Source organism: Elephas maximus, chromosome 3, assembly GCF_024166365.1.
Source record: "Elephas maximus indicus isolate mEleMax1 chromosome 3, mEleMax1 primary haplotype, whole genome shotgun sequence".
Lineage (NCBI taxonomy): Eukaryota > Metazoa > Chordata > Mammalia > Proboscidea > Elephantidae > Elephas > Elephas maximus.
Window position 1 is genome coordinate 202,301,018 of NC_064821.1, and position 27,092 is coordinate 202,328,109.

Consider the following 27,092-nt stretch of genomic DNA (forward strand, 5'->3'; position numbering starts at 1 on the left):
TGTTCTTTTTATTAGGATACAAGAAGTTTTGATATGAGCTGGTTGAAAGTGGGAATAAGAAAACTTGATTTGAGATACCAGGAAATGGGGGGGGGGGAAGATATTCTGCTGTGTGGGGAGAGCGGGTTTTATTTACAGACCATATTACAGTTCATATTTTCAATTGAGTTCCTATGCTTACACCATCCACCATCTCATGTGAAACTAAAACATACAGAGGAGCTATTCCATTTTGCCAGCAGAGGGGACCATAAGAATCTCTTATAAGTAAAGGAAAAAAATGAAAAGAGGACCCATATTTTCTCTTTCAGGAAAAGTCCAGTCATTAATGTAGATTCAGATTCTTGATGGCAGGAGCAATATGTGTGCATCATTGAAACTATTTTCACAAAATTCATCACTCCCCTCAGTTTTCATATACATTTTTCATTCAGTGATATATTCCTACAAAAGGAAAGGAAAAAACAACAACAACAAAAACAACTGGAGTTTTAAAATAAAGGTCTGTCATCTCTTTCTGTTTTGTTTTGTTTTTAATATTGCTTACTACTGTTATTAGAGGAACACATTTCCTTAGTGATTATGATCTATGCTACTGCCAGGCTGTTTCAGATGGTTGGGTAGAAAGTGATTTGGGTGGTCAGCCTGTTCTCACACTCCTTTTCTTCCTTGAACAGTAAGGATTTCTCATGCCGGAATATCTCCCCAATACTAAGCAACCTTTCAGACTCAGGGGGGACCCTGTGCCGGAGGTAGCGGGCATTTCTGGCCTTTGCAAACAACTCTAAGTAGGTTGACTTTGTGGCCTCTGCTTTGACATTTCCAGTAAAGGAACATCCCATGGGATTTGGGGGGATTTCTATCTGAGTGTCCTGGTCTGACTGTAGGTTGCCATATGTTGATCTGGTTTCATCAGCGGGACTGGAGCCAGACCATTGGTCTAGGATGCTGGTGGAGTTTTCTTGATTTTGACCTAGGATTGAGATGCCCTTGCTGGAGTCCATGCCCTTAGGTGGGTTTATAAAATCTTTCTCTTGGGCTTGTGGCTTCTCTTCAGTGAAGCGGGTGGGTCTGTAATTTTGAGATAGTGACTGCTCACTGCTTCTCATAGGGTCTTTGAGGCCAATGTAATGGAGAGGAGCCATCTTGGACTTGGTTTTATACATTTCCTGGGGCATACTGGTTGCCAATGCTCTGGGAAAGGAGATAAAAAGAAGAAAGATCTTTGAAAGCCAGTGGAGGGGCTCATATTTAGATCTTTCAAGCTGTTAGACCACAAATCCCTTCAGTGTGGTATCAACTAAAGTAGTAAAGTGGGTGAAATGGGGTGGAGGGTTATACTAGGTGGCAAGAATGTATGGGGATGTCTTTTTGCTTAAGAAGGAGAAGGCAGCATTTTCTTGGGGAGATAAGGACAATTTAAAGAAGTCAAATGAAAAGAGGAACTCAAGTCATACCCATGAGTTTAACAAATGTTTTCTTACCTAAATTTATTAGGCTGTGGGGCTCTGTGCTTCTGCCCTCTTTGTGGTGACAGCATGAGGACATCCTCTGGTCTTTCCTGGATTCCATTTGCAAAATAAGAGGAGAACTTTTTCTTGATGATATCTGCTTTGAGTAATGAAGGGGAGAAGAAAGAGAATTCTGGGAATTTGGTTTTAAGAGTCTCAATGAGAAGACATTAAGGGTAGAATAAAGAAATTCATAGAATCCAATGAGAATGAAAACACTTCCTATCAGAGCTTTTGGGACACAGCAAAAGCAGTGCTCAGAGGTCAATTTATAACAATAAATGCACGTATACATAAAGAAGAAAGGGCCCAAATCAAAGAATTATCCCTACAATTTGAACAAATATAAAGAGAGCAACAAAAGAAACCCTCAGGCACCAGAAGTAAGCAAATAATAAAAATTAGAGCAGAATTAAATGAAATAGAAAAGCAATTGAAAGAATTAACAAGACCAAAAGCTGGTTCTTTGAGAAAATTAATAAAATTGATAAACCATTGGCCAAACTGACAAAAGAAAAACAGGAGAGGAAGCAAATAACCCAAATAAGAAATAAGATGGGCGATATTACAACTGACCCAACTGAAATTAAAAGAATCATATCCGATTATTATGAAAAATTGTACTCTAACAAATTTGAAAACCTAGGAGAAATGGATGAATTCTTAGAAACACTACCTACCTAAACTGACACAAACAGAGGTAGAACAACTAAATAGACCCATAACAAAAGAAGAGATTGAAAGGTAATCTAAAACACCCAACATAAAAAAGCCTTGGGCCAGACGGCTTCACTGCAGAGTTCTACCGAACTTTCAGAGAAGAGTTACCACCACTACTACTAAAGGTATTTCAGAGCATAGAAAAGGACGGAATAATCCCAAACTCATTCTATGAAACCGGCATATCCCTGATACCAAAACCGGGCAAAGACATCACAAAAAAAGAAAATTACAGACCTATATCCCTCATGAAATTAGATGCAAAAATCCTTAACAAAATTCTAGCCAATAGAACTCAACAACATATCAAAAAAATAATTCACCATGACCAAGTGGGATTCATACCAGTTATGCAAGAATGGTTCAACATTAGAAAAACAATTAATGTAATCCATCACATAAATAAAATGAAAGACAAGAATCACATGATTTTATCAATTGATGCAGAAAAGGCATTTGACAAAGTCCAGTACCCAGTCATAATAAAAACTCTCAGCAAAATAGAAGGAAAATTCCTCAACATAGTAAAGGGCATTTATACAAAGCCAAGAGCTAACATGATCCTAAATGGAGAGAGTCTGAAAGCATACCCCTTGAGATTGGAAACCAGACAAGGATGCCTTTTATCACCACTCTTATTCAACATTGTGCTGGAGATCCTAGCCAGAGCAATTAGGCTAGATAAAGAAATAAAGTGCATCCAGATTGGTAAGGAAGAAGTAAAAGTATCTCTATTTGCAGATGACATGATTTTATACACAGAAAACCCTGAAGAATCCTCAAGAAAACTACTGAAGCTAATAGAAGAATTCAGCAGAGTATCAGAATACAAGATGAACATACAAAAATCAGTTGGATTCCTCTACATCAGCAAAAAGACCATCAAAGAGGAAATCACCAAATCCATACCATTTACAGCAGCCCCCAAGAAGATGAAATACTTAAGAATAAATCTTACCAGAGATGTAAAAGACTTAAACAAAGAAAACTACAAAACACTTCTGCAAGAAACCAAAAAAGAGCTATGTAAGTGGAAAAACATACCTTGCTTATGGATAGGAAGACTTAACATTGTAAAAATATCTATTCTACCAAAAGCGATCTATAGATACAATGAATTCTGATCCAAATTCCAAGGACACTTTTTAATGAGATGGAGAAACAAACCATCAACTTCATATGGAAGGGCAAAAGGCCCCGGATAAGTAAAGCTTTACTGAAAAAGAAGAACAAAGTGGGAGGCCTCACTCCACCTGATTTTAGAACCTATTATACTGCCACAGTAGTCAAAACAGACTGGCACTGGTACAACAACAGATACATAGACCAATAGAACAGAATTGAGAATCCAGACATAAATCCATCCACATATGAGCAGTTGATATTTGACAAAGGCCCCAAATCAGTTAAATGGGGAAAAGACAGCCTTTTTAACAAATGGTGCTGGCATAACTGGATAAAAAAAAAAAAAGCCATCTGCGAAAAAATGAAACAAGACCCATACCACACACCATGCACAAAAACAAACTCAAAATGGATCAAAAACCTAAATGTAAAATCTAAAACAAAGATTATGAAAGAAAAAATAAGGACATCTTTAGGAGCCCTAATACATGGCATAAATAGTATACAAAACAGTACTAACAATGCAGAAGAGAAACTAGATAACTGGGAGCTTCTAAAAATCAAACGCCTATGCTCATTCAAAGACTCCGCCAAAAGAGTACAAAGATTACCTACAGACTAGGAAAAAGTTTTTAGCTATGACATTTCCGATCAGCACCTGATCTCTGAAATCTACATGATACTGCAAAAACTCAACTGCAAAAGGACAAGTAACCCAATTAAAAAATGGGCAAAAGATATTAACAGGCACTTCACTAAAGAAGACATTCAGGTAGCTGACAGATACATGAGGGAATGCTCACGATCGTTAGCCATTAGAGAAATGCAAATCAAAACTACAATGAGATTCCATCTCACTCCAACAAGGCTGGCATTAATCCAAAAAAGACAAAATAATAAATGTTGGAGAGGTTGTGGAGAGACTGGAACACTTATACACTGCTGGTGGGAATGTCAAATGGTACAACCACTTTGGAAATCGATTTGGCACTTCCTTAAAAAGCTAGAAATAGAACTAGCATACAATCCAGCAATCCCACTCCTTGGAATACATCCTAGAGAAAGAAGAGCCTTTACACGAACAGATAAACGCACATCCATGTTCATTGCAGCACTTTTTACAATAGCAAAAAGATGGAAGCAACCAAGGTGCCTATCAACAGATGAATGGGTAAATAAATGATGGTATATTCACACAATGGAATACTATGCATCAATAAAGAACAGTGATGAATCTGTGAAATATTTCATAACATGGAGGAATCTGGAAGGCATTATGCTGAGTGAAATTAGTCTGTTGCAAAAGGACAAATATTGTATAAGACCACTATTATAAGAACTCGAGAAATAGTTTAAACAGAGAAGAATATATTCTTTGATGGTTACGAGAGTGGGGATGGAGAGGGGTATTCAGTAATTAGATAGTGGGTAAGAACTACTTTAGGTGAAGGGAAAGACAACACACAGTTCAAGGGAGGTCAGCACAACTGGACTAAACCAAAAGCAAAGAAGTTTCCTGAATGAACTGAATGCTTCGAAGGCCAGTGTACCAGGGGCAGGGGTTTGGGGACCATGGTTTCAGGGGATATCTAAGTAAATTGGGATAATAAAACCTATTAAGAAAACATCCTGCATTCCACTTCGGAAAGTGGCGCCTGGGTTCTTAAACGCTGGCAAGTGGCCATCTAAGATGCATCAATTGGTCTCAACCCACCTGGAGCAAAGGAGAAGAAGAACACCAAGGACACACGGTAATTATGAGCCCAACAGACAGAAAGGGCCACATGAACCAGAGATTACATCAGCGTGAGACCAGAAGAACTAGATGGTGCCCGGCTACAACTGATGACTGCCCTGACAGGGACCACAACAGAGAACCCCTGAGGGAGCAGGAGAGCAGTGGTATACAGACCCGAAATTCTCATAAAAAGACCAGACTTAATGGTCCGACTGAGACTAGAAGGACCCCGGTGGTCACGGGCTCCAGACCTTCTGTTTGCTCAAGACAGGAACCATTCCCAAAGCCAACTCTTCAGACAGGGATTGTTGGACTGGACAATGGGATAGAAAATGATGCTAGTAAAGAATGAGCTTCTTGAATCAAGTAGATACATGAGACTATGTTGACATCTCTTTGTCTGGAGGAGGGATGAGAGGGCTGAGGGGGTCAGAAGCTGGTGGAATGGACACAAAAAGGGAGAATGGAGGGAAGGAGTGTGCTTTTTCATTAGGGGGAGAGCAATTAGGAGTATATAGCAAGGTGTGTATAAATTTTTGTATTTGAGAGACGGACTTGATTTATAAACTTTCACTTAAAACACAATAAATTTTTTTTTACAAAGTCTCAATGCATGAAAACACTGCATTCACATTACACAGTAGGCTGAGTTCTGGCATGATGGATGGAAACAGGAAAACTTAAAGCAGCTCCCCAACGTTTACCTAGAACATGTTAAGAAGGATTTAGTAACAATGGAATTCAAGGCTGTAAACTGGCTAGGCTCATGGAGGTTTTGTTTCAATATTTTATTTGGCAAGCACAGTGTTTTCAAAAATAAAATAACTGGTCCCCAGAGATAGTGTCTGTTGTCTCACTTTCTGCCACGATGTGACCTCCTACCCCTCTGTGGCATGAATTTGAAACTGTTGGCCATAATTAAGTGGATTTCTTAGTCTTTGATCTTTCAGCCTGTTGTAGTTACAGGTATGATAGAGGACCCAGGTAGTTTTAAAGGCGTTTCTTGAGTTGGTCATTTGGGATTGAAAGTCTTACACTAGTTTGCTGTACTGGGAGTAAGTTTCCTAAATCTACACTGGGGTTAGTAGGCACCAGGAGGGGGAGTATGACCAGACAGTGGGCCTAGAATTCACATTAAACTCCTATTGCCCATTCAAATCGTCATTCTTTTTAGAGGCAGTCAGGGCACAGAGATGAGCCTTGGTGGGCTCCTCTTACTTTGGTGTCTCCTTGGATGTGGGGAGTTCTCATCAATGTAAGAACTTCACCCAAACCAAACCAAACCAAATTAAACCAAACCAAACCAAACCAAACCCGTTGCAGTCAAGTCAATTCCAATTCATAGCGACGCTGTAGGACAGAGTAGAACTGCCCCACAGAGTTTCCAAGGAGCATCTGGTGGATTCAGACTGCTTACCTTTTGGTTAGCAGCTGTAGTGCTTAACCAGCATACCACCAGGGTTTCCAGAAATTCACCTACTCCCTATAAACTGAGGGGTATTGAGCTACTTCTCCCAGTCAGGCCACTCTTCTGCACTTTAGACCTGTAGAGGCAAAGGTTCAGAAATAAACATCTTTTTTCTGAAACTTGACCTTTCTCCAGGGTTTCCTCTGAAAATTAGCAAATATGTTTGAGTGCCTACTTTGTGCCAGGTGGTATATACATATTTTAAAAATTGTGGTGAAAATATACACAACAAAACATTCACCATCAACAATTTCTACACGTATATTTCAGTGACATTGCTTACATTCTTTGTGTTGTGCAGTCATTCTTGCCATCCCTTTTCAAATTATTCCACCACCATTAACACGAACTCAATGCCCCCAAGTAAAAAGCTCCTTTGTGACCCCCTGGTAATCACTAATAATCTTTGGCTTCTATATGTTTGCTTAGTTCATATAAGTGAGAGGCAATATACTCTTTACTGTGGTTTTCTTCACCCTTGCACTTCGTCATCAAGCTCTGACAATTCTACTTCCTAAATACCTCAAGATACTGGTCTCCTCCTCACCTTCACCATGCCCAATACCCTAGTTTGGCCCTTCAAACTCTGGCCTGAACTTTGGAATTCTCCTAACAGGTCTACTCTGACTCTAGATAAACTCTATTATACCCTAAAGATTGCTGCCAGAGTGATCCTTTTAACATATGAACATGTAATCTCACCATTCCCAAACCTTACAGGGTGAAATCTAAACTATTTTGCAAGACCTACAAAGTTCTTCATGACTGGAGACTCTGCCTGTTCAGCTTTGCTGTGAACACTGCTCCTCCACCTTCTCGCCCTCACCCCTCATGCGTTACACTCCCACAGTACTGAGCTATTTGTACAAGTCATGCTGAGACAGATAGGGTTAACTGTGCTGGTGGAACAAAAGAGCCGTTAAAAGATTACCTTCTAAAAGTTGGGTAAACAAGAGCCACACCCTGTCAACATGAAATAAGGTTAAAACAACTTGTGAATTGCTACCTTCTTCTTAGTGTTTTTCTAATTCCTTCCTCCTTTACAGGCTCCACATGTGCAGAGGAACAAAGTGTGACCACTGACCTTTCTTTGCCCTCAGAAGAGGGTGATGCAGTGCCGAAGATCAGTGCACCAGCACTATATCCCATAATAAGTGATGCCAAGGGGCGTAGAGAGGACCCCATCTTGAATATCAGCAGGGTTCCATCTGGGATTGCAGATGCACTCCTAACTTAATTAGTATGCACTGCCTTTCTGAGAAGTACCTGCCCTTTGAAAGAAACCCACTAAATGTTCATTGCTCTATTGTCTCCACTGAACCCATATAAGCCCTAGCCTTACTTCCCTTTCCAAGTCAGTCTTTAAGAGAGGTATGACCCCCCCACTGACTCCTTTTACTTGTCACAAGTAAAGTAAACCTGTTAGAGTTGAATCCAAAATTGTATCCTCTGTGTATTCTTACAAGAAACAAACAAGGACCCATTGAGTCTGGAGGGCCTCTGTGCCCTCGGTGGTAACAATGCTCACTCATGTGCCTTTGTACATACTGTTCCTTCTGCCAGGAATGACCTCTTTCCCCCTGACGTTCTCTACCTCCTCTAAGGTTCTGTTCACATACTTCCTCTTCTAGGAGATTTGACTGAGGCTCTTTCCTATCATTGTGTGGTGTGTGCTGTGGAATTGATTTCAACTCATAGAGGTCCTATAGGACAGAGTAGAACTGCCTCATAGGGTTTCCTAAGCTGTAATCTTTACAGGAGCATTGCCAGGCCTTTTCTCCCACAGAGCAGAGTGGTTGGTGGATTAGAACTGCCAACATTTTGGTTAGCAGCCGAGTGCTTAACCATTGCGCCAGTAGGGCTTTTTGAACTCTCCTAAGCTCCTGTCCTATTTTGTAAATAACCAATTTACCATTTTCTACCATAATTGTTTGTAAGCACAGCTATCTTACAATTTAGATGTGAACATCTTGAGGACAGAGACCTGTGTTTTCACACTTGTATTCCAGCACCTACCCGAGTACCAGGAATAGTGTTTTGTAAAATATGTCCCAGAATAATCTGCCTTGTTATCCTCTCAGTTAAAATATGGATTCTTAAACCTACTCCCAAACCTGCTGATCCAAATCTCTATGGATGAGGCCTGAGAAAACGCATTGTAAACAATCCACTAGCCTGGCATATAGTTGACTCGTGGAAAAATATTTCGTAACACTGTGCCTGATAGATACTCAGACTTAATACATATGTTTCTTTCCCACTCCCCTGAGGCACAGGGAAGGTATGAATTTTATGAGGACATGGAGGTAGAGGCCTCTGAATCAAAGTTTTCTGCTTCCTTGTGCTGACTTTCCATACTACCTGTCACTGAGGGCAACTCTCCTCTCAGCAGGGACAGCCCTACCTCAGCCTGGTCTTTTGTATGCCCCTCTGAGGGGAGGTGTCTGGTAGTTGGTGTCCTTGAGAATTACAGTGGGAGTCAACCAAATAGTCTCTCAGATCCTTTTCCAGTACAGAAGCTCTCACTCTAGGTTGGTTTTATCCATTCGTTGGAGCTGGGGAAATTGAAACTGGGAAGTTCAGTTACCTGCTCAGAGGCACATTTCAAACCCACAGCTGGAATTTAGAGATAATTCTGAGGACAGACTTTTGGACATTACCCTCAGCTTTTGTACCTACACCTTTTTGTAGGTACAAAAGCCAAGAGTAATGTCCAAAAGTTATATATGATAATATATGCCACTATAACACATTATAATAATATATTAATATCAGTACATTGACATATTAATTATATAGAATACATTGTTGTTGTTATTGTTGTTAGATGCCATCAAGTCGGTTCCAACTCTTAGCGACCCTGTAGGACAGAGTAGAACTGCCTCATAGGGTTTCCAGGGAGCAGTTGTTGGATTTGAATGGATGACCTTTTGGTTAGCAGCCGAGCTCTTAACCACTGTGCCACCAGGGCCCCAAAGAATGTATTAATTGTGTAATTTTCTTAGTGATATGTGTTTAGAAGGAAACCCTGGTGGTGTAGTGGTTAAGTGCTACAGCTGCTAACCAAAGGGTTGGCAGTTCAAATCCGCCAGGCGCTCCTTGGAAACTCTATGGGGCAGTTTTACCCTGGCCTATGGGGTCGCTATGAGTCGGATTCGACTTGACGGCACTGGGCTTGGTTTTTGTTTTTTTTAATATTTAGAAAGGGTTAATTCTTTGGGGGCAGGAGGTTTAATGGGAGAGGGTATTATAAAGAGTGTGAGCACACAGCTTAGGGGCAAAGGAACCTCACTGGGGAAACAAACAAATGTATTTCCCCTTTGGTCCAAAAAGAGAAAGAAAACACAGTATAGATGCACCATGATTGACAGTTTGAGGCTTTCTAATCTAAGAAAAAATCTGCAAACTGTAGTGTGAATACACTTTGTGACACAAAGAAGTTAGTTGAGAAATTCTCTTTCCACAAAGGAAACATCCTGAATCTCAAATGGGTGAGGGTTGAAAATTGCCAGGTGCTCCTCGTTCTTCCTCGTTCAGCCTTGTTTTAGATGGGCTCTGGCCAGCTAGCTTTTCTATACTGCTCTCTGGTGGCCAACCCCGGAGGACTTTTTTTCTTCGACTTTTCTTTCATAAAATGAGAAAGGACATGACTGGAGTCCCTGGGTAGAGTGAATGGTTAAGAGTTGGTCTACTGACTGAAAGGTTGGTGGTTCAAACCCACCTAGAGGCGCCGCCTGAACAGGCTTGGTGAGCTGCTTCCAGAAGGTCACATCCTTGAAAACCTGATGGAGCAGTTCTACTTTGCACACATGGACTTGCCATAAGTTAGAATGGACTTGATGGCAATTAACAACAACAGGACAATGACTTGCACATTAAAAAAAAATATATATATATATATATGTTTTTTTTGCACATTAGTAGCTGCTAAATAAATGGTTGTTAGCTCAAAAGTGAAAGATCAGACATAGAAAAAGGGGGTATAACCAACAACTTAGATATGGCAAAAAGAAATAAAATAAGAAAGTGGAAAACCAAAGATTACAGCAAGAAAGTGCTAATTTGAAAGACTGTTGTGGCATAGTGGTTAAGAGCTATGGCTAGTAACCAAAAGGTCAGCAGTTCGAATCCACTAGGCTCTCCTTGAAAACTCTATGGGGCAGCTCTGCTCTGTCCTATAGGGTCTCTACGAGTCGGAATCGACTGCATGGCAACAGGATTTTTTTGCTTTGTTTTGCTTTTATAGTGACTGGAGGAGACCTGTGGTGTAGTGTTGAAAGGGCTCGGCTGCTAACCAAAAACTCAGCAGTTCAAATCCACCAGCCGCAGAATCGACTCAACGGCAACGGCTTTTTTTTAAAACAGTGACTGGAAGCCTGCAAATTGTTAGCTCAAGACAGTTTGTGCAGGGGCGGCTCCAGGGAGCTGTGCAATTGAGGGTGGAGGGGCATGGAGGGCTGGGTAGCCTACAGTTCAGGTTGAGACCAGGAGGCCTCGCTTCCTAAGTATCCAGGGCTTCGGAGGGCCTTTGTCGTGAAGTAAGAGGTCTGGGGCAGAGCAGGGAGGATTTAGAGCCTCATGACAGAGCCACTCTGGGCCCCCTGCATTTCATTCATTCACATATGCATGGACTCATTCAGCCTGTGACCCTACCCTGTGCCAGGTGCTATGCTAAGAGCTGAGGGTACTGGTGAATGAGACACAGCTCCTACCTCCAAGAAGCTGTCGGACTTGGGCCTCTGGAGTCTAACAATGCCTGCCAAAGCTCAAAAAAACAAGTGATGGACTTGCTGCCCTGCTCAGCCTCTCCCTGGTGCTTGCTTACCTTGCTGCAACCTCTGCAGATCCTTTTGGAGCTGTCTCTGCTCCCTGGTCAGCAGCTTCAGGTGGTAGAGGCGGATGTCCTCTAGTCTCTGCAGGCTTTGGCTGAGCCTGGCTTCTGCCTGCTTGGTGGTCCTCTTCTCCAAGTCAAAGTGCTTGTGCATTGGTCCCCTGACCATGTGCCTCTCCATCCTCTTCATGGTCTAGAGATAATAAACCAAGACTCTCCTCGCACCATGGCCTAATAAACAACACCAGGCCACTGAGCCCTGGCTTTTTGTCAGAGATCAGTGTTTGAAACATGGGTTTTCTGAAACCACCACTGCCAAACCATCTGAAGCCACACCATTGGGAGTTTCACAGTGAAATAGAAGGATTGAGGGTCAAGGCATCCTTCTGAGCCTCAGTCTCCTTGTGGTACAATAGAGATAAATGGGAAGTTCCCTACATATCCTCTAATCAGATGGCTGTGAAGATCAAAGTATGTGAAAAGCTCTTTGAAAAAAAAAAAAAAAAAGAATCATCTGCATATACTATAATAATAACTCAATAAGAGAAGTCACTTCTGCTGGTCTTAAAGGCTCCCAAGGAGCACACTCAGAAGTCTGGGGCAGGACAAGGAGGATTTGGGGTCTCTGCATTTCATTTATTCACATATGCATGGGTTCATTCAGCCTGTGACCCTGCCCTGTGCCAAGTGGCATGCTTAGAGCTGAGGACACTGATGAATGAGACACAGTTCCTACCTCCAAGGAGCCGTCAGAGTTGTGACTCTGGAGTCTAATAAGGCCTGCCAAATCTCAAAAATCAATATATCAAGGAGTGGACAGAATAAGGCCCACTGATCAAGAAACAGAATAGACTTCCACAATGAGCAGTATGGGCAGTACTAGTGAAACACTTGGATTGGGCATAAACCCATCTGGTCCCGCTCTACCCATCTCAGACCTTGGATCCTCCCCACCCTTCACGTATCCTGAGGTGAGCCCACACCAACATCTTTCTCTTCTGAACTTTAATGAGCAGGGACACGTCTGCCCCTTCCTTTGATCCCTTCCCGATACTCTTCTCAGAGCTGAGGGCACAGTAGGTACCCAGGCCACAAACGGATGGCTCTCAACAAAGCTCTGGCATTGCTAATACAGGAATAGGCTTAACGTTAAAACGGAGGCTAAGGTAACGAAACGGCAAAGAAATAGGTTTTCAGGCAGCTTGCTTTAGAGTCTAAAGTTTAGACTAAATTTCTACTGAAGAACAGAGTAAATAGCACTTACTCACAAATTCGGGGTTCTCACGATGAGAATTCTGCTCGCTTCTTTCATTATGTCAGGCTGAGTTTGGGTTAATGAATTTGTTTTTCTTCAGCAAGCTTAAGAGTAGTGTGTGTGGGAGGGTGGAGATGGTCAGAGAGGCCTAGGGGAAATGTTGTATGCACTTGAAAACTCTGGTCTTGCCTGGCCACCTCCCCGGATCAGGAATGCTAACTCTTTGGGCCATGGATACCAATTTCTGGCCCAGATGCCAGAGTTCCAAATAGCTTTTCAAGTGAAGAAAGCCTGCCAGTTTCCAGCCTTCCCCTAGAGGGGCCCACCGTGCTCCTTCTGAGCCGTGTCCATGGGAGCCAGGAATGAAAGCAAGGAGTACATACTGTGTGTGCCCTCTCTTTCTCCTTCCCCACTTTTCTTCCTCCTTTCCATCATTCTTTGCCTCCATCCACATTCCTTCTTCTTGAACTCCAGGTCAGGCCAAGATGAAGCCATTCTGGTTTTTGTCACAACGGTACACCATTTGTGCAGGAGGGTAGTTAGTTCTTTTTAAATTTTATATGATTACATACCCTACTGGCTTCTCCCAGACTTCCACATATATTTGTGATCTTTACTGCTTACTAAGACTTTCAAAGAAGTGAAAGGAGGATTAGGCAAAATGAAATTTAAGTCAACTTTTGTGATCACTTTCTGGACAGTTGAAGTGGAATGCCAAGTTGAACTATTGGTTATGTAATAAGATGATGAGTGGGACTTTTCCTGTTGCCTTGGGGTCCCGTCCGAAAACAATAGGCACCAACACTCAACGATTAAAGGGAGCTGCCAGCGCTGGGACCTATTAATCCACCCAGAGCTTAATAAGAGGCAGTTAAACAAGCCCTATTTCCTGTAGTCATCACCCAGCAAACAACTTCCCTCCTCTTAGCTATTATAAGATTACTGGAGAGAGAGATAAGTTGTCCTTATTCTCTCAGTGGGAGGGAATTCCTTTCCCAAGAGGTATTTTTCTCACTTCCAGATTTCAAATGAGTCGGGTGGGGCTCCAACAGCCTTGTCCTAGAGAATGGGTGCCTCCTCAAAGGATGATTCACACCTCACCCTCAACTGGAGGTAAGATGAACTTTAGAATTTGTAGCCCCCACCCCACCTCTTGGAAACCCTGGTGGTGCAGTGTTAAGAGCTATGGCTGCTAACCAAAAAGTTGGCAGTTCAAATCCACCAGGTGTACTTTGGAAACCCTACCGGGCAATTCTGCTCTGTCCTATAGGGTTGCTATGAGTCAGAATCAACTCGATGGCAATGGGTTTGGTTTTGGTTTTTGGTGCCCCATCTCTTTGTTGCCACCAGAGCTGAGAATATAAGGGAATTCTTAGAAAAGCTTGATCCTTGCCACTAATCTCAAGGGAGTTGAGAAGACAAGGCTTGCAGAAATAATCCATAGCAGAAGGGCAATGCCTGGGTAGAGGATGGGAGCTTAAATCATCCTAATTCTCTTCAGCCCTTTGAGAGTGCCAAAGAAGACCTCAGCAGTTTCTTGGCTCTGCGTGAATGAGCATGGAGATTATATGAGGGAGCAGAAAGCATGAGGCTGTCCCTGGAATCCTCTAGGTCAAATAACATAATATTTTACCCAGAGAGGTTCCTCGGTGGTACAAATGCTTTGCTCTTGACAAATAACCTAAAGGTTGGTGGTTCCCACTCACCCAACAGCATCATGGAAGAAAGGCCTGGTGACCTGCTCCCATAAAAGAAGCCAAGGAGACCCTACGAGCGGTTCTACCCTGACACACATGGGATCGCCATGAGTCAGAATCAACTCGTCTGCCATGTTTTGTTTGGTTTTGCTTTTTAACCCAGAGAAGGAAAGGTAACACAAGCAAGGCCAGAGGGAGACAGGGATGGGGGATCTGAGTTATGGTGAACATCCTCTTTGCAATCACACAGAATATCACTGCAGAGATCATCTTTAAAGCAGAGGGTAGTGAGTGGTAGCCCACAGAACAAGAATAGTCAGGGCAAGACTAGTAATGCCTCAGCCCAACAATGTAGAGTTAGATAGGCAGATCTTTTCTCTCCTACTCCCCTCCTGGTCCACAACCTCAGAAGTGTTAAGTATTGAAAAGACGAGGGAGAGGAGGTAAAGAGAACAAGGTCATGCTGCTCATCCCACCCCGAGTGTGTAGACAGGGAAGAATGGGAGGACAGGTCCTGATCCTCCCCCTCTCCAAGCTCCTTGGTGCTCAGTGAGGGTGGGTTTAAATTGTACATGTAAAATGGGAACTTCAAAGTGGACTGGATTTTTGTAACAACGTGTGCCCAGAAAAGTGTATAAACTGCCCAAGACATCGCCAAGGGACAAGAAAGAAGAATTGACAAAGATAGAGGTTGAAAAACATAAAACTGTGTCATTCCCAGACCATATTCCTGCTGTCACCACTGGGAAAGAAGGCTTAAACTGCTGAGTAAAGTGGTCCTGACTGAAAGGAATTTTGCAGAATGGATTTCATTTATTCACATTGATATACTTTCCCGTAATTCTCCCTCTGATTTACATGGAGGTGGCATGCTTTTGTAGTCAAACACATCTGAGATCAGATAATGGTTCTTCCATTTAATAGGATACATGACTTTAATCATTAATCCTCTTATACCTTACCCCCACTTCCTCATCTGTAAAATGGGCTAGTATTATCTATATCACAGGACTTTGGTAGGATTGGATGAAAGAATGAATGTAATGTGCTTGGTGCACAGTAGATGTTCAAGAAAGATTTCTGGTTTCCAGAAAAGATGGGACAACAAGGATTTATTCCCCTGCCTGAAACAACTTAAAAAGCAGAGAAATTTATGAAGCCATGTTTGTTTTTGTTTTTGTTTTTTTAATTAGACACCAGGCATATAGGGCAGTGACTCCTGAAACAGTGGAAACAAACCAGGGAGCCCTGTGATCACCACGGCTTACTGTGTGGAGAGAGTTTTCAGGCCCCAGTGCAGGGAGAGGGCATACTAGTAATGGGGTCCCTGAGTTGGGGAGACAGATCTCAAAGTCCAGAAAGACCAAGGAAGATAACATCAGCAGGGCAGAGCACCAGATCTAAGGAGCTCAATGAATCCCAAGAAAAAGAGATGAATAAAACTACCTCAATGTATATCATAACGAAATCGTTAAGAGCAAGCAAAAAAGAGAGAATTTAAAAATAACCAAAATCCGAAACCTGTTGCCGCTGAGTCAATTCCAAACCGTAGACACTCTACAGGACAGAGTAGAACTGTCCCGTAGGGTTTCCTAGGCTATAGTCTTTATGAGCTGACTGGCACATCTTTCTCCCAAGGAGCAGCTGGTAGGTTCCAGCCGCCAACCTTTCTGTTAACAGGTTAATGACTGTGCCACAGGGCTCCTTTCTATCACCACAGGTATGTGTAAAGACAGTTTTTCTTATTTAAATATCCTTAAGACAAAGAAGTTGTCTTAGTCATCTAGTGCTACTGTAACAGAAATACCACAAGTAGATAGCTTTAACAAAGAAAAATTTATTTCCTCACAGTGGAGTAAGCTAAAAGTCCAAATTCAGGGCATCAGCTCTAGGGGAAGGCTTTCTCTCTCTGTTGGCTCTGGAGGAAGGTCTTTGTCCTCAGCCTTCCCCTGGTCAAGGAGCATCTCTGCACGGGGTGGTCCCAAAGGACATGCTGTGCTCCTGGCACTGCTTTCTTGGTGGTATGAGGTTCCCCTGACTCTGTGGTCGCTTCTCTCTTTTATATCTCAAAAGGAGATTGCCTCAAGACACAATCCAATCTTGTAGGTTGAGTCCTGCTCCTCACTAACACAACTGCCACCCCTCCTCCCTCATTAACATCACAGAGGCAGGATTTACAACAAATACGAAAATCACAGAATACTGGGAATCATGGCCCAGCCAAATTGATACACACATTTTTTGAGGGACATAATTCAATCCATGACAGAAGTTGTCAAGGATTTCATTTTACTTGGATCTACAATCAATGCCTATGGAAGCAGCAGTGAAGAAATCAAACGACATATCGCAGTGGACAAATTAGTTGCAAAAGACCTCTTTAAAGTGTTTTTTTTTTTTTTTTTTTTAAAATCAAAGACGTCACTAGGAGGATTAAGGTGTGCCTGAACCAAGCCATGGTATTTTCAGTTGCCTCATACGCATGTGAGAGGTGGACATTGATTAGGGAACACCAAAGAAGAGCTGAATTATGGTATTGGCAAAAAATATTGAATATACCATGGACTGCCAAAAAAATGAACAAATCTGTCTTGGAAGAAGTACAGCTAGAATGTGCTTTAGAAGTGAGAATGGTAAGACTTTGTCTCATGTACTTTTGACATGTTATTAGGAGGGACCAGTCTTTGGAGGACATCATGCTTGGTAAAGTAGAAAGTAGAGGGTCAGCGAAAAAGAGGAAGATCCTTTACAAGATGGATAGACACAGGGGCTGCAACAGTGGGCTCAAGCATAACAAGGGTTGTGAGAATGACCCAGGACTGAGTAGTGTTTTATTCTGTTGTACATAGGGTTGTTATGAATTGCAACCCACTCCACAGAACTTAGCAACAACAACAACAAAGATATAATTAGGAATCCCTGGGCGGCTCAAATGGTTAAGTTCTCAACTACTTGGTGAAAGGTTGGTGGTTTGAACCCACTTAGTGATGGTGGCCTAGTGTGTAAGAGCTCTTCTGCTAACCAAAATGTCAGCAGTTCTAACCCACCATCCACTCCTTAGAAACCCTATGGGGCAGTTCTACTTATCCTAGGGTCTCTGTGAGTGGAATTGACTCAATGGCAATGAGTTTGGTTTTTTGGCTTAGTGATATCTTGGTAGAGAGCCCAGAAGATCTCCTTTCAAAAGGTCACAGACTTGAAAACCCTATGGCTCACAGTTCTACTCTGCATGTGTGGGGATGTCATGAGTTGGAAGTGACTTGATGGCAATTTACAACCACAACAGCAATAGAATGAATGAATTTTACAGACATTGTGCAGGTGAAAGAAGCCAAGCACAAACACTGTTTGATTCCATTTATTTGAATGATTAGAAACAGGCAAAATTAATCCATAGTGACAGAATTCAGAACAGCGTTGCCTGGGTTCAGAGGTGCAGCTGAAGACTCTTTGCAAAAAGGAATGAGGGAACTTTCTGGGGAGATTGAGGTGGTGGTTGCATGTTGCATACATTTGTCAAAGCTAACAACCTGCAGACTTAAACTGTGAGTTTTAATGTATATAAATTATACCTTAGTAAAATTTATTGAAAAGACCCTAATTTTATCTTGTCAAACAGATTCGAGAGGCTTCTGCTTCCAGAATGAAGGATTGACTTCCATGGGAATAGCCTTCCTGCCTTATAAACAACTAGAAAACTAAACAAAATATATGAAACAACTGTTTTCAGACAATAGGCAATGCAGGTTTGTAATCACTATGAGATAGAAAACAAAGTGAGCGGTTAGATTGCCCCAGATTTCTATCTGGAAGCTGTTTCTAGAACAAAACTCAAAATCAAACCCGTTGCTGTTGAGTTGATTCAGACTCATAGCGACCCTACAGGACAGTAGAACCTCCCCATATGGTTTCCGAGGAGCGCCTGGTGGATTCAAACTGCTGACTTTTTGGTTAGCAGCCGTAGCTCTTAACTACTACGCCACCAGGGTTTCCAGAGTGTGGCAATAAAACCAGCTACCATCAAGTCTATTTGGACTCATGGCAACCCTATATGTGTCACAGTAGAACTGTGCTCCATAGGGTTTCAATGGCTGAATCTTTTTCAGAAGTAGATCATCAGGCCTCTCTTCTGAGGTGCCTCTGGGTGGACTTGAACCTCCAAACATTCAGTTAGCAGCCAAGTGTGTTAACCATTTATGCCACCCAGGAGCTCCACAGTGAAGAAAAGAGGACCAAAACCCAGCCCAACTGTTTCTTTGAGTTGCGTAGATACAAGATCGGGGTTGAGGAGGCTGAGGTAGCTGAAATTCCCAGAACAGCATATTGGAGAGGAGAGGAATACGTGGGGGTGGGTGGGAAGACAGCAAGGGAGGGTGCCTGAGAGTGTGCAAGCACTCCAGTGATCCACGGATGGGTCATTTCAGGCCTTTGGCTGAGTACTGATCTACTCATGCAAGGGTGAAATGTCCAATCAACCTGTGAATGAATAAACAAATTGTGGTATATCCATACAAATAAGAAACAGAGCTACAGAACTGAGCAATAAGGAAATAGAATTACAGAACTACTAATGCTTACAACCATGGATTAATCTCAAAAGCATTACGCTAAGAGAAAGATGCCTGATACAGAAGACTACGTGTTGTAGGATATCATTTATAGGAAATTCTAGAAAAGGTGAATTTAGTGATAGAAAGCAGATCACTGGTTGGTTGGGGCTGGGGTGGGGAACAATGGTAGACCTCAAAGGACAGGAGAAAAGAGTTTGGGATCCTGGCAGTGTTCTATATCTTGTAGTGATGTTTACTTGAATGTATTCATTTATCAATACTCTGCACTTAAAATGAGTGAACTTTATTGCATATAAATTATACCTCATTAAAGCTGATTAAAACTAGACACAGGAATGGCTGTGAAAAGGCTCCCACAGGCCAAAGAGCACTGGAGGTTGCACAGGCAACAACTTACTCTTCTGAAAATTAATAAAAGAAAATGATCAAGCATTTAACCCATCTTTCTTTTATGAACTATATTTCAGGGCAATTAAAAAACTGATTATGGAAAGATTTTTAGAAGACTTGCAGCTCATAGATTCAGAGGAGTGATAGAAGTAGAAAAACCACCATTTTGCAGCCTCTATGGATCTAAAAAAAATAAATAAAAAATAAAAATTTTTTTTTTATGGATCTAGGCAACTGTACGCAGTGGCTGTTAAAATCTTAGGCAAAAGGTTGAAGGGAAGGTATAATAAGGTATCAGGCTGACACCATCTGAACCCATGATCAATCTCTGCATCAGTAAGTAAATGAAAACCAAACATTCTGTGTGTCATGAATACATGGAGGAAATAGACTTGCTTCAAATACATTTAACCTGGATTTAATCAAGCCCCTAGCTCTGCCTGCCTGTTCAAAGAATTATGAAAAAATTAATGAACACCTTGAGAAAGTCAAATCCAAAGGAGTGTCTGGTAGATTCAAACTGCCGACTTTTTTGTTCATAGCCGAGTTCTTAACCAGTAGGCCACCAGGGTTTCCCATAAAATAACATTCTAGTGGATATACTTCAGGCAGAAAAGAAATGCTCCTAGATGTTAGGGCTAAGATGCAAAAAGAAATGAAGGGCAAAGAAAATGGTAAATATGTGGGTAAAAAAAAAAAAAGTACATCCAAATAAATACTGCCTGTATAAAACTGGAGCTTATAAAATATAATGTGAAATGCACAGCAACAAAAGTAAGAAGATTTCTTAGGGGTAGATGGGCTTAAACTATTCTGAGGTTCCTTTATTGCCCAGGAGAAGGGTAAAGACAGCCATTAACATTACAGTTTTATAAATTAATATCTGTGTTCTTGTTTCTGGGGTAACTAGTAAAAGGATCAAATGAGACAGTGTGACTTTCAAACGAGTAGAGAACAAAAATTGAAATGGTAAAAAGTAATGAATCTGAACAAGGCAAGAAAGGAGACAGAAAGATGGGACAAAGTACAAAATTAGATGAATTTTTAAATCTGAATATATCAATAATTATATTTATAAATGACTAAATACTCCAATTAAAAGTCAAGAATTGTCAGACTAGATTAAAACAAACAAACAAACAAAGAACACTATTGGATGTGAAGGAGACCCTGGGTGGCACATAACAGTTCAGCTCTCAGCTACTAACTGGAAGGATGGCAGCTTGAACTCACCCAGAGGTGACTTGGAAGAAAGATTTAGCGATTTGCTTCCAAAAGGTCGCAACCATGAAAACCCTACAGAGTGCAATTCTACTTCATGTATGGTCACTTGACATGAAAACGGTCATAAATACAAAAGCAGATTCACCTATATCAGTAATTAAAAAAAATATTGTGTTTCTGGTGAAAATTTACACAGGCTATTAAGTTCTCATTTAATAATTTCTGTAAACATTGTTCAGTGACATTGGTTACGTTCTTTACAATATGTCAGCATTCTTGTCATTTCCATTTTGGTTGTTCCGTTTCCATTAATCTAGCTTCCCTGTGACCCCTATGTGTTTTCATCTTTGAGCTAAGGTAGATATTAACTATTTGGTTTCATCTAGACAATTATTTTGAGGGGCACAATATTCACGAAAGATATAAATAATATTTTATGGGCCAATATGTCATTTGGCTGGAAGGTGACCTCTGGGAGTGGTTGGAGTTCGAAGTTTAAAGACTGTCTCAGGGCCATAGTCTCAGGGGTTCATCTAGTTTCTACCGGTACAGTAAGTCTTGCCTTTTCTTTTTTTTTTTTAGGAATTTGAGTTTTGTTCTACATTTTTCTCCCATTCCATCCAGGACCATCAGCTGAGCCCTGGTTGGAATGGCTGGTAGTCATAGCTGGGTACCATCTAGTTCTTCTGGTCTCAAGGTAGATGATGTCATTGTTCATACACACTACTGGTTCTGTAGACTAGTTTCTTCTTTGAGCCTTTGGTTTTCCTCTTTGTCTTTAGCTCTGGATGAGTAGAGACCAATAGTTGTGTTTTAGATGGCAGCTTGAAAGCTTTTAAGACCGCAGGTTCTACTCACCAAACTAGAATGTAGAACATTGTCTTCATGGACTCTACTGTGCCAATTGGCTGAGTTGCTCCACCAGACTATTGTCCCAAGCCCTCAAACCCTGTAGACCAATCCCGTAAGGTGTTTGGTTGTATCTAAGAAGTATCCACAACTGTGCCCCCTATGTTCTTTATTTTATACTTGAAAATATATGCAGTACATACAAACGTATACACATATGCCTACAGTTATTCATATATGCCTTTCTGTACGTATTTATGCATACTTATGTATCCGTGTGGAAACCCTGGTGGCATAGTGGCTAAGTGCTACGGCTGTTAACCAAAGGGTCAGCGGTTCGAATCTGCCGGGTGCTCCTTGGAAACTCTATGGGGCAGTTCTACTCTGTCCTATACGGTCGCTATGAGTCAGAATTGACTCTAAGGAAATGGGTTTGGTTTGTTTTTTTTTATGTATCTATGTAACCAAGCACATATTTTTTTAGGTGTGTGCTGTTGTTGCAAAATTGTATATACCCCAATGATTTTTTTTTTACAAATACCCAGATAAATTGTTCATTGACATTAGTTATATACATCACAATTTGTCAGCATTCTCTTTAATTGGGTCTATACCCTTCTTTTTGAGCTCAAGACACTTAACTGTAGTTGTGCTGTGCTCACTACTTCCACACTTGGAGCCACATTTTCCATCACCAAAAGTAACAAGTCTCTAAGTTCTAAAACATATTTAGAACTTCTCCCTAGTAACCACCAATGAATATTGGTCTTTCTATATGTATCTCTTCTTGTCTTCTTGTAAAAGAGGGACCACACAATATTTGTTTTTATATGCTTGACTTATTTCACTTAGCATTATACCCTCCAGGTCCATTTATGTTATAATATGTTTCACGTACTCATCATTGTTCTTTATGGTTTTGTAGTATTTCATTTTGTGTATGTACCAAAATTTGCTTATCCATTCATCTGTTGATTGGCACTCTGGTTGTTTCCATTGCTTTGCTATTGTGAATAAAGCTGCAATGATCACAGGAATACATCCGTGTGGTCGTGTCAGTAGTTTTAGGTCTCTAGGGTATATTCCTAAGAGTGGGATTGCTGAATGGTAAAGTAGCTCTATTTCTAGTTTTTTTGAGGAAGCACGAAACCATTTTCCAAAGTATCGTACCATTTTACAGTCCCATCAGCAATGAGTAAGGGTTCTAATCTCCCCATGTCCTCGCCAACATTTGTTGTTTTCTGTTTTTTAAATCGACGCCATTTTAGTAGGCGTGAGGTGGTATCTCATCGTAGTTTTGATTTACATCTCTAATGGTTAAAAGTTCAGCTGCTAACCAAAACGATGGCAGTTCAAATCCACCAGTGGCTCCTTGAAAACCCTGTGGGGCAGTTCTACTCCATTCTCTAGGGTCGTTATGAGTCAAGATCAACTTGATGGCTACGGGTTTTTTTTTTTTTTTTACTTTTAATAGCTAATGATTGTGAGCATCTTTGCATGTGTTTGTTGGCTGCTTGGATGTCTTCTTTGGGGATGGTTATGTTCATGTTCTTTGCCCATTTTATAATTCAGTTGTTTGTCTTTTTGTTGCTGAGTCATTAAACTTTTCTATAAATTTTGGAGATTAGACCTTTATCTGATGTGTCTTTTCCAAAATTTTTTCCCAGTCTGTAGGTTCTCTTTTTACTCTTTTGAGTAGTCTTTTGATAAGCAGAAGTTTATAATTTTTATGAGATCCCATTTATCTATTTGTCTTCTATTCATGTATTAGTTGTAATTCTCGTTACCCTATTTTTACAGAAGATTAGGTCCCATGGTTTTCTCCCAGGAATTTTATGGTTTTGGGTTTTACGTTTAGGTCTTTGACCCATTCTGGGTTAGTTTTTGGGTTTGGTGTGAGGTATGGGTCCTGTGCCAATTTTCTGCAGGTGGATATCCAGTTTTGCTGGCACCATTTACTAAAGGGACTGTCTCTGCGCCACTGGATGGAATTTGACCCCTCGTTGACAATCAGTTGTCTGTAGATGTTTGGGTATAATTACAAGTTCTCAATTCTATTCCACTAGTCTATGTGTCTATCGTTGAACCAGGCTGTTTTGATTACAGTGGCTGTACAGTATGTTTTGATATCAGGGACCGTGAGGCCCCCTGCTTTTTTTTTTTTTTTAGTATTGCTTTGGCTGTTCAGGGTTTCTTTCCTTTCCAATGAAGTTGGTGATTGGTTTTTCAATTTCAGTGAAGAGTGTTATTGGGATTTGTATCAGGATTACTTTAGGGTAGTATGGATATTTTTCCATTTTTGTAGGTCTCTGTTAGTCTCTTGTAGCAGTGTTTTATAAATGTCATTGTATAGGTCTTTTATCTCCCTGGTTAGATTAGTTCCTAGGTGTTTTATTGATCTGAGGGCTATTGTAAATGGTACTGTTTTCTTGATTTCTTTTTCAAAGTAGGCTTTGTTAGTGTAAAGGAATCCAACTGATTTTTGTGTGTTGATCTTGTGTCCTGCAATGTTGCTAAATTCTTAGTTCTGGCAGTTTTCTTGTGGAATCTTTAGAATCTTCTATGTATAGGATGTATGAGTCAGAATCGACTCATTGGCAATGGGTTTGGTGTACACAGGATCATGTTATTGGAAAATAGTGATAATTTTACTTCTTCTTTTCCGATTTGGATACATTTTATTTCTCTTTCTTGTCTTATTGCTCTGGCTAGGACTGCCAGTACAATGTTGAGTAAGAGTGATGATAATGGGTATCTTTGTCTCATTCCTGTTCTTAGAGAGAAGGTTCTCAGCCTTTCTCCACTGAATATGATGCTGGCTGTTGGTGTTTCATATATGCCCTTAATTATGTTGAGGAATTTCCCTTCTATTCTTATTTTGCTGGGAGTTTGTATCAGGAAAATGTATTGAATTTTATCAAATGCCTTTTCCACCTTGATTGATAGGACCATGTGTTTCTTTTCCTTTGTTTTACTTATGTGGTAGATTACACTGGTTGATTTTTGATGTTGAACCACCCTTGTGATCCTGGTATGAATTCCACTTATTCATGGTGTATGATTTTTTTGATATGCTGCTGTAGTCTGTTGGCTAGAATTTTGTTGAGAAAATTTTGCCTTTATGTTCATAAGGGATGCTGGTCTGTAGTTTTCTTTTTTTGTGATGTCGCTGTTTTTGGTATCAGGGTTATGCTGCCTTCATAGAAGGAGCTTGGTAGTGTTCCTTCTTCTTCTTGTTTTTGAAGAGATTGAATAGAATTAGTGTCAACTCTTCTCTGAATGTTTGGTAGAATTCTCCACTGTAGCCATCTGGTCCTGTTTTGTTGTTGTTGTTAGTTTTTCGGTGACAACTTCAATGTCTTGTGATGTGTCGGTTTGAATTTTTTTTTACCTCTTTGATAATTTGGGTAGGTAGTGTATTTCTAAGAATTTGTCCATTTCCTCTAGTTGTTCAAATTTATTGGAGTACAATTTTTCATAGTAATTGGTTTATCTCTGATGGATTGTAATGTCACCAATTTCGTTTCTTAATTTGGTTATTTGCATATTTTGGATTATTTCTTTTGTCATTCTAGCTAGTGGGTTGTCTATTGTGTTGATCCTTTCACAAAACCAACTTCTGGTTTTGTTAATTCTTTAAATTGCTTTTCTATTTTCTAATTCATTTATTTCTGCCCTAATTTTATTTCTTTTTTTCTAGCTGCTTTTGGCTTCTTTTGCTCTTACTTTTCTATTGTTCAAATTATTGGCTTAAGTTAGCAATTCTGGATCTTTCTTCTTTTTTAATGTAGGCATTTATTGCTATAAATTTTCCTCTGAGTAATGCTTTTGCTGTGTCCCAAATGTTTTTATATACTATGTCTTTTCATTTTCATTTGATTCTGGGAACTTTGTAATTTCACCTTTGATTTCTTGTATGATCCAATAATTTTTTAAAATTGTTATTGTGCTTTAAGTGGAAGTTTACAAATCAAGTCAGTCTCTCATACCGTGACCCAATAATTTTTTAGTAGTGTATTAGTTAGTTTTCATGTAATTATCGTTACTTTTTTCCTTATTTATCCTGATTGTGGATTTCTAGTTTTATACCATTATGGTTTGAGAAGATGCTTTGTATGATTTCAATCTTTTTAAATTTGTTGAGACTTGTTTTGTGTCCTAGCATGTGGTCTGTTCTGGAAAATGATCCATGTGTGCTGGAGAAGAATGTGTATTGTCCTGATGTTGGGTGGAATGTTCTGTATATGTCTGTTAGGTCTAACTGACTTACAGTTTTATTTAAGTTCTCAATGTCTTTAGTGATTTTCTTTTCAGATATTCTGTCTGTAATTGAAAGTGGTGTGTCGAAGTCCCCTACTATTATTGTGGAGTTGTCTGTTTCTCCTTTCATGTTAGTCAGAATTTTTTTCATGTATTTTAGTGCATTGTTGCTAGGTGCATATATATTTATAATTGTTATGTCTTCTTGTTGAATTGACCATTTTATTATGTAATGTCCTTTATCTCTTATGATAGATTTTGCTTCAAAGTCTATTTTATCTGATATCAGTGTGGCCATACCTGATCTTTTTTGTTTACTGGTTGCATGGGATATTTTTCTCCATCCTTTTTTTTTTTCAGTCTGTTTGTGTCCTAGTGTCTAAGATGGGTTTCTTAGAGACAGCAAAAGAATGTATCATGTTTTCTTTATCTATTCTGCCACTCTCTGACTTTTGCATGGGATGTTTAGACCACTTACATTTAAGGTTATGACTGAAAACAAATTGTCTATTTCACTCATTTTGTTATTTGTTCTTTGAGTGTTTCATATCTTGTTTGTTTATTATACTGATTTTTCTGTTTTTATTTGTATTTGTGTGCTTTCTTGTGATGAGCCTTTTTATTAACTTGATTATTTTCAACCAAGTGTTTCTTCTTAGTGATTTCTTAGTAGTTACTACATATGTTACATTACATGACTTATAATTACTACAGCATTAGCATAAGAAACTGTAAGCATACAACCTTAAGATAATTAATCTCTTCCTGATATGCTCCTCTCTTTCTCATTTCTGTTGGCATGTCTCCATTGACGTCAATATACAACCTATACTCAATAGGTTTCGTTTGTTCTTATTAACATTCTTGCCTTTTCATTTGGAGTACTCCCTTGAGTAATACTTGCAAAGCTGGTCTGGTACTGGCAGCTTCTCAGAGTTTTTGTTTATTTGGGAATGTCTTGATTACCTCTTCATTTTTGAATAACAACTTTGCTGAGTATTCTTTGTTGGCAATTGTTTTGGTTCAGTATTTTATATAGGTCGTTCTGTTGTCTTCTGGCCTCTAGAGTTTCTGGGAAGAAATCCACACTGATTCTTATGAAAGACCCTTGTTATGTTAAATTGTGTTTTTCTCTTGCTGCTTTCAAAATTCTCTCCTTTTCTTTGGTTTTAAACAATTTTGTTAGGATATGTCACAGAGTTGATCCGTTTGTGTCTCTTCTGGTTGGGGTTCGTGTAGCTTCCTGTATCTGCAGGTTTGGTTCTCTTCTCAGGTCTGGGAAATTCTCTGTGATAATCTTTTGGAAAATTGTTTCTATGCCTTTACTGTTGTCACGGTGCTCTGGGATTCTAATAATTCTAATGTTAGATTTCTTAATTGAATCCCACGTTTCTTTTTGGGTTTGTTCGCTTTTCATTGTTCTTTTCTCTTGTTTCTCTTGAGGCTTGATAGG

At 40.2% G+C, this 27,092-nt stretch overlaps 1 protein-coding gene and 1 long non-coding RNA gene across 3 annotated transcripts in view; one reads left to right on the forward strand and one right to left on the reverse strand.

The window, feature by feature from the left end:
• Window positions 1-484: 484 nt before the first annotated feature.
• CCDC190 (coiled-coil domain containing 190) lies at window positions 485-12,858 on the reverse strand. Of its 2 annotated transcripts, none has more exons than XM_049881099.1 (4): window positions 12,662-12,858; window positions 11,388-11,586; window positions 1,485-1,608; window positions 485-1,194 (listed from the first exon to the last, which is right to left on the reverse strand). In XM_049881099.1, exons 2-4 carry the CDS (start codon window positions 11,581-11,583, stop codon window positions 609-611), a joined length of 906 nt encoding a protein of 301 aa, XP_049737056.1. In that variant the 5' UTR covers window positions 11,584-11,586; window positions 12,662-12,858; the 3' UTR covers window positions 485-608. The 2 variants fall into 2 exon arrangements, with proteins under 2 accessions (XP_049737056.1, XP_049737055.1); XM_049881098.1 differs by having other exon boundaries at window positions 12,658-12,858.
• Window positions 12,859-13,687: 829 nt separating this feature from the next.
• Window positions 13,688-27,092, forward strand: part of LOC126073897 (uncharacterized) — a 135,161-nt gene continuing 121,756 nt past the window's right edge. The window contains exon 1 of the long non-coding RNA XR_007516872.1: window positions 13,688-13,761. This is a non-coding gene — a long non-coding RNA (uncharacterized LOC126073897). The remainder of the gene's footprint in view (window positions 13,762-27,092) is intronic.

Bases quoted from the DNA above. Each gene is read 5' to 3' on its own strand.
- CCDC190 (XM_049881099.1), bottom strand. From the start codon at position 11,583: ATGAAGAGGATGGAGAGGCACATGGTCAGGGGACCAATGCACAAGCAC. The intron at 1,609-11,387 runs GTAAGCAAGCAC...TACTCAAAGCAG, and splicing joins TCTGCAGAGGTTGCAGCAAG to ATATCATCAAGAAAAAGTTC. The intron at 1,195-1,484 runs GTAAGAAAACAT...CTCCTTTCCCAG, and splicing joins CCACAGCCTAATAAATTTAG to AGCATTGGCAACCAGTATGC.